Below are 12,580 nucleotides of genomic sequence, written 5' to 3' on the forward strand. Positions count from 1 at the left end.
ACTTGTCCTGCTGGTACTGGCTGAGTATGTCTGTGCACAACAGTGAATATGCCAAGTAAATCAAATGTATCCTGAGAGGGGTGGATTTGTTGCTTGCATATAAATTAATCTGTTGACAAAATAAGTGGGTGTCTTCTCCTGAGGTACTGAGTGACAAGAGCAGTGTCAATTAGAAAGCAGCTGCTTCTGTCAGGACTGTGTGGACAGCTTGTCAGCCTGCCCCAGCATGTCCGGAGGAGGAAGGGCTACCAAGCATGATCACAGAATGGCTAGGTTAAATGTCCCTATAACAGTCCAGTCTGCAGACTATGTTGCAGACTTTCTCACTATTTCTGTTACTCTTTTGGCAGCCCAGGCTAGAATTGAAAATTTCGTGCGTTTGCATGCTTCTAATAACCTTTTTTCTCCAGCTGACATTTTACGTTCTTAATCTCTGCTCATAAGAGGGTGGTAAGTTCAGAGGAAAAAGTAACGCATACTGACACTGCCTGTAGGAATTTGACTGTGCGTGGAAAGTACCTTTTATTCAGAAACATCACAATACAACTTGGTTCTGAGGATTGGAGAATAGCAGTACTGTAATTTTAACGATGCGGGTCTGATTTCTGCACTTTCAGTTCAGTGCAGGCATTAGTAGGACTTGATCCCCAGTCTTCTAGGACTATAGGAAGTTTTTCATGGAAAACAGTGTCAGAAAATCGTCTTTGTGTCAACTTATGGCTGCACCATGTGAAATTTCACTAATCTCTGCGGAAGCCACCTCCTATGTAAGCATGTTTACTGGTTTAAGGGTGCAGATTTTAACTATTAAGAGCTTATTGCAGCTGAAAATAACAACTCTTGTTTATATTCCAAAATAGCAATTCAGGTACAGTAACTCTAGGTCTAAGACTTGAAGTAATTTGTTTTTTATGCAAGGGGCTGTAACTTCAGATGGCGCAAACTGGTGTAACTCTGAAGTCAATGAAGCTATCATGATCAGTGTTGCGGACTGGGCGTATTCTCACTGTTTTTTGATTACTGTTTCACGAACTGCTTATAGCAATTAAGATACAGTAAATGAGGAAGTTTCCTTGAAAAAGTGAATTTTTGGTTGTAATACTGCAGTTGAACCTTGGAAGGGTTCTGGCTGGTCCTACAGCACCCTGCTTTCTACCCTCCAATTAATAAAGCTTCTGGATCAAAGTCTTTCTGTAGCATGTATAAATGAAGAAGTCCTCATTAGCTCAATGTGTCACCAAAGGCAACACATAGTAGCCATGTACAGATAAGGGGGTTTCTCCTACATAAGCTTTTAAGTCTGCATCTCATGAATTTTTCAATTAGATCCTGTTCTTTCACTCACAGGCTCTTTGAAGATGCTGCTGACAAGTTAAACCTGATGGCATTGGCAGGCTTCCTTTACCAGCTCAAGAAGGCTTCTCAGGCCCAGCTTTTCCATTCAGTCACAGATACAGTTGATTACTCCCTAGCAATGCCAGGTAAATTGCCTGAAGATCCCTTACAGAATTCTGTGTTTCATATACAACTGTATTGCTTACAGAAATTGCTTTGTATTCCTACAATTTTAATTTTTCCAATTGAAATTTCAAGGGGTAAATAAAACACAGCACGTAGTCTAGTAAGATCTTTTTCTGTAGGAGTGATTCAAAGTCTTTAGAAAATGTTGAGTGCTTTTTTTGGACAGGGACTGCATCCACACCTGCTATGAAACACTTCAGAGGACATTAATTTGGTTCTTGACTTTGGGGTGTGTTAGTTATCCACAGGTATTTACTCACAGCTCCATTTTAGAGCCTGATCCAGTTAGGGAACTCGGGTGAATGTAGACGTAAGACGGTGGATTTAGGTTAGGCATTTGACAGTGGGATAACCTCAGAAGTGTTCAGAAAATGGGTGATAGCAAACAAAGCACACAAGTGAAGAACATTAAATGAAGCAGTGGGATTTGTCTTGCTCTTCCCCAGCCAAGTGGAGCATATACCTTACAGTGCAGAGCCTCCAAATTGTCGTTTCCATCACTGTCTCAAATAGAGCAGGATTGGACCCAGAGGAATATATTCGACTGTGGCTGTAGAAGTTACATTAATCATACGGGTTTTGTTCTGTCCTGTAGCAGACATGGATTTTATCTGGTGTATGTCTCCAGTTCAATCAGTTTCGCCTCTGCTTGAAGCACTACTTGTCATTTTCTCCATGTAACACTCCAAGTTGTTCAGTTTTTGCTCTTGCTTGTCTCCAGGCCTCAACATTCATACTTTATTTTTAATATATAGTGAGCTTCTTATCAGGTGCATAGTGTTCAATCAACAGTAGTTAGTTATAACGAAATTAAAATTAGGGTACAGCAATTAATTGAATTTTTGTAATATATATTAAAAGTGGTATACCCCCTGATTGCGTCTTTCATTAGAGATAAAGGCACCAGCATATTTTAAATGAGAGAATGAAGTGTCTTTCCAGATGTTGTAAGAGCAATGGAAGATGAATCCCTTTCAATAGGAGATAACAAGTATTACTGGCTGGGGAACAATAAAGTATTTTCTGACATTCTCTGCTTCATATCCTTTGCTTGATAAGAAATACAAAAGGACAAACCAAAACTAAATAATATGCAGTTTATATTCTTTCCTGTAGATGTCACCAAAGGGTTTTGCAGCTGCTATTGTGGGTCTTAATTATTTAACTCCTTGCTTAATTTTTTTGCTTTACTTCTCCAAGCCCATCCCTTTAAAAAGTTTGCCAAAATAAGATCGCTTAAGAAAAATAAAATGTGTTTAACACATCGTTCTTAAAATTTGGGTCCATCTCCTGGTCTTCTACCTGTAGAGGCATAGGCTGTATTTTAGTTTTTTTTTTTTCTTTTTTTTTCCTCCATCACCCTCCTTGCCTTCGCCCAGACAATACTAATAATTTCTAACCTGATTTATGTTCCAATTTAGACATCTAGAGATGGAGGAGCAGCTGTTGTTAGCTTGCATTTATTTTCTTATACTTTCTTGTAGGTGAAGTAAAATCTATCCAGGACAGGAGAAGTGCACTTCACTTGTTCCGACTTGGTGATGCCATGCTCAGAATTGTAAGGAGTAAATCTCGCCCGTTGCTCCATCTCATGCGCTGCTGGAGCCTGGTGGCACCGCACCTTGTAGAGGTAGGAGTTGGGGAGAAAATGGGAATATGTGCAGGAGATAGCAAGGCTGCAAAAGCTGGAGAAGAGAGCTCCTAAAATGCGTATCAACCCTCAACATTGTCAAATCTGGTTACACTCCTGTTGGGTTATTGTATACACTGTCTCAATTATTGTGATACTGCCACTGAGGGGTGCACTTTTAAATAACTAAAATGGGCAGGTCCAGTGACAGCGTGTTGAATTTTTGCAATGTATTTCCTCTGTGGATGTGATGGATGTGATGGAAACCATCCTAAGAGGGTACAAGTAACTTCTCCATCTACCTATTTTCCCAGTCAAGGTCTGTGTCCTTTCAAGTTTTCCTATAAAAGGATACAGGCTCTCTTTTCCCACATAAAGCCAGCTCAACTGAGAGGATGGTGACATTTTTTCCTTTCCTTCTCCTTCCTTGTTACCCCTGGGCAGTGGCATGTCAGTAGCAGCACGTAATGAATTTCAGTCCTAACAAATGACCTTTCCTCAGCCAAACATTCAGTCTTACCTGCTGAAATGCTGGTGTCTTAACTTTTCGGAGTGTTTTGATTTGTATCGTTTGTATGAATAAACGTGCAGTACTTGCTTTCTTTCTGTTGGTGAGGTCATCTGCCCAAGTCTACTGGCAGCATGCTGCTTTGGAGTTTTGAGATGAGCTGTTCAGTAAATTGCCATAGCACTTAATTTCACTGACTCAAGAAATGGGTGGACTATATTACAACAGAGTTTAGACATTGGAGTCTCAGTGGAATCCCTCTAAGTGAAGTAGAAATAGCAGAGAATTATTTTATTGTATGCTTTAACAGCCCTTTATCTTGAAAACTAGTGTCTCGCTTGCCTTTAGATGCCTGAGACCGCTTCAAATGCTTTTCACATACTGAAAATTTCCAACTCTCTTAAGATCCCAAGCCAGTTTAAACTCAAGTACCTTCCATTTTTTTAGAATGCGGGGCTGGTCAGTCTATTTGGTTGACTTCAGTGCAGATGAAGGCATTACTGGGAAGAAGCAGCATCAGGGAAAGGACAGAATTTAGCAAAACCTGCATGGTTGTTCAAAACAGTAAATTTATATCCAGATTCACCGATGGTTTAATTTTTTTAATAGCTCTTCCAAAAGTGATGAGATCCTTCTCACTTTTAAGTTCCATAAATAGCCAAATAAAAACTGACATTTGGTCATGCATAGATAGGTATGGTGAATATATGCAGAAACTACCTTTTTAAAGGGAAAAACGGTCACATGGTAGAAACAAAAGACAACATTTCACACAATTTCTGCTCTGGGGGGTTTATTATTTATTTGTTTTTAGCTCTGCGGTTTTTGAATTGTCAGCAAACCTTCGTGCATCTTTGGACTCCAAGCAACTCAGAGTCTCAGTCATCCGTTTCCATGGCAGTACTCTCCCATTTTCATTAGTGGGGTCCCTAGTCACATTAGTCATGAAGCCATTTTTAGGCTTCAGCAACATAAAGTGCTTATCTCCTTTAAAAGTGTCTCACTAAAAGCAAACTTTTTGCTTGGACAAACTTTAATACTCCTCCTTTCTCTGCAGGCTGCCTGTCATAAGGAGAGGCACGTGTCTCGGAAGGCTGTCTCCTTCATCCATGACATCCTTACTGAAATGCTGACAGACTGGAATGAGCCTTCTCATTTTCACTTTAATGAAGCGCTTTTCCGCCCCTTTGAGCGTATCATGCAGCTAGAGCTGTGTGATGAGGATGTCCAAGACCAGGCAAGTTGGCCCTGATCACGGTGTCTGTATCTGGCCTCCCATGCCCAAAAGGTGGATGCTTTCCAGAGTGCACTTGGTCCACTCAAGAGTGTCTCCCAAGTTCCCTTCAAATGGTGCCTCTTAATCATCTTCAAGGAGTCGGGAAGGCTCTGCCTACCTAAGCCAGCATTGTGGCAAAGCACAAAGACAGTACAACTGGCTTTAGAACAATTAAATAGAACCTCTCTATTATCTAAAAGATAAAATCCTGGATTAGTCTAGACTGACGTATTGACATATGAGAATGTGTTTAAAGCCATCTTCATTCCTTCTGAAGGTCCATCTATATACCAGTTCTGGGGTTTGGTTTTATTTTTTAACCTCTCCTACACTGTCTGCAGGTGGTCACCTCTATAGGAGAGTTGGTGGAAATGTGTTCTACCCAGATCCAGTCAGGATGGAGACCCCTGTTCAGTGCTCTGGAAACAGTGCACAGCAGCAGCAAGTCAGAGGTTAAAGAGTACCTTGTAGGAGAATACTCTGTGGGTAAGGACTTATGTACTGACTGTCTCATGTGTGCTTTTGTTTCCCTGTCTTATTCCTTGGGGACATAATAACTAACTATAACTCCATTTAAACGCCCTACCTGAACAGTGGCACTTAGCAGCGGCACTGCGATACTTCAGGACTGTACTGAAGTATCTGGTTTATTAGTTGGGGTGGGAGGGAAAGCAGAGGTATTGTTCTGACTTTTTATCCTCTAGATTCTGGCAGATGAGTAGAATGAGAAAGAAATGCCTCAAACCTACTGAAATATTTTTGAGCAAAACAGGAGTGCAGGAGTGCTGAGCTTGGCTGGGCACTTGTTACTGTCCTGCTAGAGAAAGAAAAGCATACTGTGTACAACCACCGCGTCTCATGTGGACTGTCTTTCTTAACTATGTGAAACCTATCACTCTTATAGATCAGGGTAACTTAGTGTGATACTCTAGGCAAGTGCTTGTCCAGGCACTTAATCAGAAGGCAGTAAATTTCTAGCACTTTTACAAGGCATGTTTGCTGTAAGAATAATTCTGCATCCCTCCTAGAGGTGTTTGCTTGTATGGAAACTGAGTAGTATGAGAAAGTCACTTAAAGCTGTGCTTTTGCCACACTAGAAGGTATTTTGAAATGTTACAGGTCACATGTAAGGGATATGGTTTCCTCCTAAATTTTGTCTTTCAGATCTGTTATGGTCAATGGCTAAATGCAAGTGTATACAGCGTTTGAAGACTGATAATCTGCTTAGGAAAAGCAAGGCTATTCTGTTACTGTACAGTCTGAATAGTTTTCCCACGTGACTGCTGTCATCTTGGCAGTTATCAAAAACTAAACCAGAAACCTCCTGAGCTGAAAAGCTCAAACCTGCTCTTACCATTTGGGCAGGCATCAGCTGACACTCTTCATAGATGTAAGGCAGAGGAGGGAGTCCGTATTTCTTCCTGTGAAGGGCTACCAGAGTTGCCTCTGGAGCAAGAGGAGGTTTTACTTCTAAGCTAATTTCTGTCTCTGCCCAGAACAGACGAGATTCTACAGATTCAGTTAAATTGCTGAAAAACTGTTGGAAAATTACCTTTATGGCGGATGGGGAAGAGTTCTCATCTTGTTATTTCCACAGGGAAACGCCAGGCTCCGGTGTTTGATGTCTTTGAAGCATTTCTAAACACAGACAGCATCCAGGTCTTTGCCAACGCTGCCACCAGTTATATTATGTGCCTTATGAAGTTTGTCAAAGGACTGGGTAAATATTTTCATTTTCTTATTATGCTATTAAGTCACGGTGTGTCAAACTTGATCCTGCAGAATAGGAGAATTCAGTCATGTAATACATAGTATGGTAAGGAAGAGAAAGGCAGTCAAGAAATTGAGTCCAGAATACTTTAACAAAATAAAATCAAGACCAAGGGATTATTTCAGGAACATTTTTAATGGTATCAATTCTTCAAGTTATTGTAGCAGCAGAGATGCATCTCACTATTAAATGTCTGCTTCGTTTGATCTTAATTTTCATCAGGACTTGCTTATATTAATTTAAATAATGAAATAAATAATAATAAAAAACCCAACACCAAAACCCAGAATATTGCAGAAATGGGCTGGCACTGTGCAGTGACAGCATGGATTGTCTGCAACAGAACACGGTACGTTTTGCATTCGGTGGTCAAAGCCGTATGGCTCCTTTCTAGCCTTGCCCACCGCAGCAGCAGTAGTTTGGCATATGCAGTGCTGAAAACCTGCTGAACCTTCAGTGAGATCATGAGCTTTGCAACTAACAACACTCTGTTCCCGTGGTTAGGTGTTCTTTGTTGTGTTACTGAGGGCAGCGGAGACTAGGCATGTCAAGTCAAGGTAACCCTGCAGAGTAATTGTGGTGCTTCACCAGACTTCAGAACAAAAGTAAATGATGTTGGGTCATTCTGCCCCCATGTGTTCCCTGGCTTGCCTTGATCATTAGAATTTGACCCTTTTCACTGAACTGTAGCAATGACTTCTTTTTTTTTTTCCCTTACGTAAATTGCAAAACTTCTAATGAGTGGTAAAATGGGGCTTTTGTGTTTTATATGTGTATTAATGCACAGAGGTATCTAGGTCTGTAAGTGACGGGTTTAATTGAAGCACCTAACTGCAGCAGACCTAGTCTTTAACGTTAGCTCATCTTATTAAGCTGTTTCACCATTGATTTCAATGGGTGCAGAATTCAGCTTGTGGTGACAGACCAGAATTATAGTTATTACTACAAAAGAGAAAAAAAACTTGCATGGCCAGTACCAGTAGAGGGAACTCGTGTTCCTTCTGGAGAACTTAAAAGCCTGTCATATTTCTTTAGGTTTCTTGCTTTCATGAGATAAACTTATCTGCTTTATGGTCACATGTCAAAAAGCAAGATCTTTTTTTTTTGTATTAAAGGCAGTAGGACTTCTGTATAGTCTACTATACATATAGATACTTCAGTACTAGGCAATAACAAATATTTATGTGCATTTATGTGCATTTTAACATAAAACTAAAGGATTCAGACTTCACTGTCTGACTTAGCTGATCTCAATAGTAGACAAGACTTTAAAGTGCATTATGGAGGGAACAGTTAAGGGCATAGAAAAAGCAAATAAATGCAGTCAAAGGAGATAAAGTAGGATTTAATAAAAGGTATTAATATAATCTTGTGGGGTTTATGAGAGGAATAGCTTTTAAGACAATAAAATGTTAATGTATATAGGTATTGAGTAAAGCTTCAGATTTGGCTAAAAAGGAAAAATGGTTTTGAGCCAGATATTCTAGAATGGGCAGAACATTGCCTGAGAGGGGAGGAGAACAGGCTGTGCAGACAGGGAAGATAGTGGAGTGAGTGGAGTTATCCAGGGAGGAGCTCTGCAACAGGACGCCTTGGAACTGACCTGCTTATTTAATACTCTTAGTGAAGCTGACCTAAAAGTAGGAGACTGCTCATGCCACAGAGTTAGTAATACCTGTCACACTGAGACACTAGAGCCTGAGGACATCTTACAGCTGAAACTATGAGACCTTGACATCTGAATTAGTAGAAGGAAATATTGTGGCACAAAACATAAAATGTTGTATTTAAGAAGTAAATAAACTAGAAGGAAAAACTTGTGGTAGAAGCATTTGCCAGGGCACTGGGGTGCAAATGAATAGAAAAAAATGAGTACATTAATTGAGTGAAGGGTGAATTTGAGCAAGTAATTCATACACTTGTGGAAAAAAGTGGGAGTCAATATGACAGATGACTATAAGGTATGATTATAAGAACTCCCAAAGGCTCTACTAAAGAGTTACTAAATAGGCATGTATCTATTAAAGCATTTATTCATATAAAAGTCCATGTATAAACTGTGACCAATATTACTCTGTTGTTTGTATGAGGGTCATCTGGTTGTCATCTAATAAGATCAAACAAAAGATGTTTTCTGGGTTCTGTTCAGACATTAGGGCACAACTGAATGAAAAAGGAAAACTAATGCTACGTTTGTTTGTCTTCTGTCCTTCCCAATGCTGCCTTTCCTGTCCGCAGGGGAAGTAGATTGTAAGGAGATGGGTGACTGTGTGCCAGGATTAGGATCTGCATCTACAGACTTGTGCCTTCCCGCGCTTGATTACCTCAGGAGATGTTCTCAGGTATAGTGGACAATCTTACACAGGTACTAAGCTGGCCTAGGAAACTGTTCTAAACTCTGGGCTATGCATCAATGGTTAGCTGGTTTGCATGAATACCACAGGATTTGTGGTAAGCCTGATGGTAATAACCTGCACTGCCAGAAGGAAAGTGTGATCTGAAGGAATCTTACACCTTCTAGGGCAGGTAATGTTGGAAAACTTGAGGAGGTAAAAACACTCAGACCCAAGGAGCATGTGGAAAGTGTGAATGTTCAAAACCTAGTAGTGACATATTCAAAGCTACATTCATTCTTATTTAAATAGTTACCATAAACAGTGTTGGGAATGGAGAACAAAAACCCCCGAGAATTCTCAGATCTGAAGAACAGCAACAGGTTACACCCTCTAAAACGCAGCAGCAGCTTATCTGTACCATGAAAACTTATCTGAAGCTCAGGGCAAATCTCTAACAATTAGAATGCTGGAATGCTGGCATGTTTCCTGTAATCTCCTTGCACACATTACGGATTATTATCCAGGGTTATTAGGATAGTTTTTGTCTGATTTTATAATGTTTGTATTTCTGTAGTACCTGGAGGTCTTTTTTTTGGACCCAGGCCATGTTTTTTCTGGGTACAATACAAACGTATAACAAAAGATATCACTGTAGCTGAAAGGACTTAATATCTAAATTCAGAGTAATGGGTGGATTCAGTACACAGGCTGAGAGGAGAAGGAAAGAATAAGGCAGCTCAGAATAATAAGCAGCAGACATATCAAACTGTACTTGTGATCTTGTTCACCTAAAAAAATATAGTTGGATATCTGTGTGTATATCTAATGTATGTTCTATGTATGTGCTATGTGTATCACATCACTCTTCCTCATTCTTACAAACCCCAGTCCACAGTGAGGAAGAAATATTTTCTCCTCTTTTAAAGAAGCAGCCATTTTTATCTGGTTACACCTTTTAACTAGCCAGTAGAAGAAGAAGGATGTTAAAAATAAATCCTGTCTGTATATTGCAAATACATGGTTTAGAAAGGTCTGGTAAAATACTGGTAGCGTCCCAGCTATAGCACAATTCTGCAAAACTTGCATTTGTTATGTAATGGACAACCCAGGCAATGAAGCTCTGAAGTAAACCTGTACAGGTCCTTTTGTCAGTGTTTACTTACTCCTTCAGAGCTCCAAAATTTTCTGTGTACAGCCAGCGGAGCTTTTTAGGTCATAGGTGCAATCAGTAAGTAGTAACATTTGTCTTCAGAAATGAGGAGGGACCACACTCACTTCCCAAGACTGTGTTATTTAAATTGCTTTTCTCCCTCTCTTTCTCCCCCTGACACCCCTTACTTGTAAATGAACAGAAGACTTATGCCTCTAGTTGTTCTTCACTTACACTGTTGCGGAATGAACAGAACAGTTGCTGAGATTATGCTGCTTTTGTAGCTTTTATTTTATTTTACTTACCTATGTTGTATGTGATAGCTTTTACAAACTTTCCCATATATATTTATCTTTTCTTCTCTTTCTTCCCTCCCTGCCCTCCTCCCCACCCCCCTCCCCCTGCCTTCTCAAGTTGTTAGCCAAAATCTATAAAATGCCCTTGAAACCCATCTTCCTCAGTGGCCGGCTGGTTAACTTGCCCCGAAGAGTGCAGGAGCAGTCAGCCAGCAGTGAGGATGGCATTGAGTGCATCCTTTCTGATTTTGATGACGACACTGGTAAGTGCATTAAAAACAGTAAATGTGGAATCAATCAATTGCTTCTTCCACTTGTCACTGTAAATTTTGCCAACTGCTGAAAGCAAAAAGGAAGGTAAAAACTTCATAGTTTATCATATCCCTGCTGTCTACCCACACTCGCATGCACACAGAACTTGAAAGTTCAGGTCATGTCACTTTCTTTACGTTAAAAGATACAGTTCGATAGAAGAAAAATACTGCCCCTCTCTTGAGACAAAATTATATTATTTTAATAGATAATATGTTCATTATCCTGATATGCATAATACAACGAGTTTGTATCTCTGAAAGCTAACACAAAAATACTTTCTGGACTACAGCTGAAGTAAAGTAGTGAAAACCTTTTAAGGTTTATATCGGCAGGTTTTCCTTTAACAGAAAAAATACCACTGTTGAGTAGGAGTTTAGAAAGATAAAGAATAATTGTTTAAATACGGTTCCAAACTTATGTTCTGTGGTCTGTTGAACTAAATGGTGTATTTCTATAGTCCATAGAAAGCACTATGACCTCCAGAAAAACCAGCAGCATTTGTCTCTTGATTATTTGTGTGGCTATGTGGGTTGTGGATTAATCAGGTGCTTGATGAACTAGATCTGTGCAGAGCCAAGCGGTACAGGAATGCAGCCTTACTGCTTCTGGACTAGTGATGGCCCTTCAAAGCAGTATAGATGCTTTTGAATATCTGAACTACTGAGCTGTTCTGACCTGGCTGCCTCTGTGAAGAGCCAGCTCCAACCAGGCAGAAAGCAGGCTGACTCCAATGCCTTTCATTCACATGCCTCAACAGAATGACTTGTGGTACCTGATTTTATATAGGCTGTTCCATCACATGGGTTGTCCTGTTCCACTGCTACCCTGGATAAAGGAGAGAAAAGCTGCTTTCTGAAAAAAGCAAACCACAAGTCCTAGTGTTGGGCTTTTTTAAAAAAAACAACCAACTCTTACTTTCTTCTTTCTGTTTTCGGTTTTCTTCTGTCTGGAAATTTTAGGATGGTCACCTGGGATGTGGGAGACCCAAGTCACTGAAGTCTCTGCTTTGAGTCAGGCTTGGGACTTGACCAAGGGTCTCCCCATCTGAGGTGAGCACCGCTGCCTGCTGTTCTGAAGTGGCTCTGCCTATTAATGTCTTGCTTGCTCTAAATAAAAATGCCACCCTGCAGCAAAGAAACCTTCTGATTTGGCTCTTGTCAGAGCTAAGCACTAAACTTTCACCTTATCTTTATTTAGCTGGTAATGGTGTTAGAACATTGCTAGGCAAACTGACTTTATCAAGACAGAAGACAGTGCTTCACCTGGCATTCTAGCGCTGAAAGTCAGTACCAAGATGGGGCAAAATGTTTTAGCCCGCTTTGCCATATGGTGGTGCAGTGTATTTTCATAGTTTGTTTGATTCCATGCCATACTCTTAAAGAGGGTATTTCTAAAAGATACTCAGTTCTTCCAGATTTGAAGATACCCAGATTTCATGCTGAGTGATTGGTGCTGTTCCCTTATCTAGAAATATCATTAAAGTCTGTATGACTTCAAACAATGCCACCATACATACTGGCCTGTGGAAATGGTGTGAATAAATAAATGATGACCCAGTTACTAAGTAATGATTTCGCTGTTTTTTTCCTTGATTCTCAGGAAGACTCTTGCAGTCAGTGAATTTAGCGCGTCTTAAACAAAGTTCCCTTACAGCCTTTTTTATTGCTTTTGGAACATAATTTGCCAACAAGCATCATGCAGACACAGATTACAGCAGCATGGCTACCAGTGGCAGAGAAAACGGACCAAAATAAAATCCATTTTAGCCTGATAAACC

At 40.2% G+C, this 12,580-nt stretch overlaps 1 protein-coding gene across 4 annotated transcripts in view; it reads left to right on the plus strand.

Annotated features, from left to right (window-relative positions):
- The window catches only part of ARFGEF3 (ARFGEF family member 3), a 96,726-nt gene that overhangs the window by 65,809 nt on the left and 18,337 nt on the right, over window positions 1-12,580 (plus strand). For all 4 annotated transcript variants that reach the window (XM_055810551.1, XM_055810553.1, XM_055810554.1 and 1 more), the window contains 7 exons: window positions 1,348-1,481; window positions 3,006-3,151; window positions 4,717-4,896; window positions 5,277-5,421; window positions 6,533-6,655; window positions 8,945-9,048; window positions 10,607-10,751. In XM_055810551.1, coding sequence (XP_055666526.1) covers window positions 1,348-1,481; window positions 3,006-3,151; window positions 4,717-4,896; window positions 5,277-5,421; window positions 6,533-6,655; window positions 8,945-9,048; window positions 10,607-10,751 — 977 coding nt within the window. The remainder of the gene's footprint in view (window positions 1-1,347; window positions 1,482-3,005; window positions 3,152-4,716; window positions 4,897-5,276; window positions 5,422-6,532; window positions 6,656-8,944; window positions 9,049-10,606; window positions 10,752-12,580) is intronic.

Source organism: Falco peregrinus, chromosome 7, assembly GCF_023634155.1.
Source record: "Falco peregrinus isolate bFalPer1 chromosome 7, bFalPer1.pri, whole genome shotgun sequence".
Taxonomy (NCBI): domain Eukaryota; kingdom Metazoa; phylum Chordata; class Aves; order Falconiformes; family Falconidae; genus Falco; species Falco peregrinus.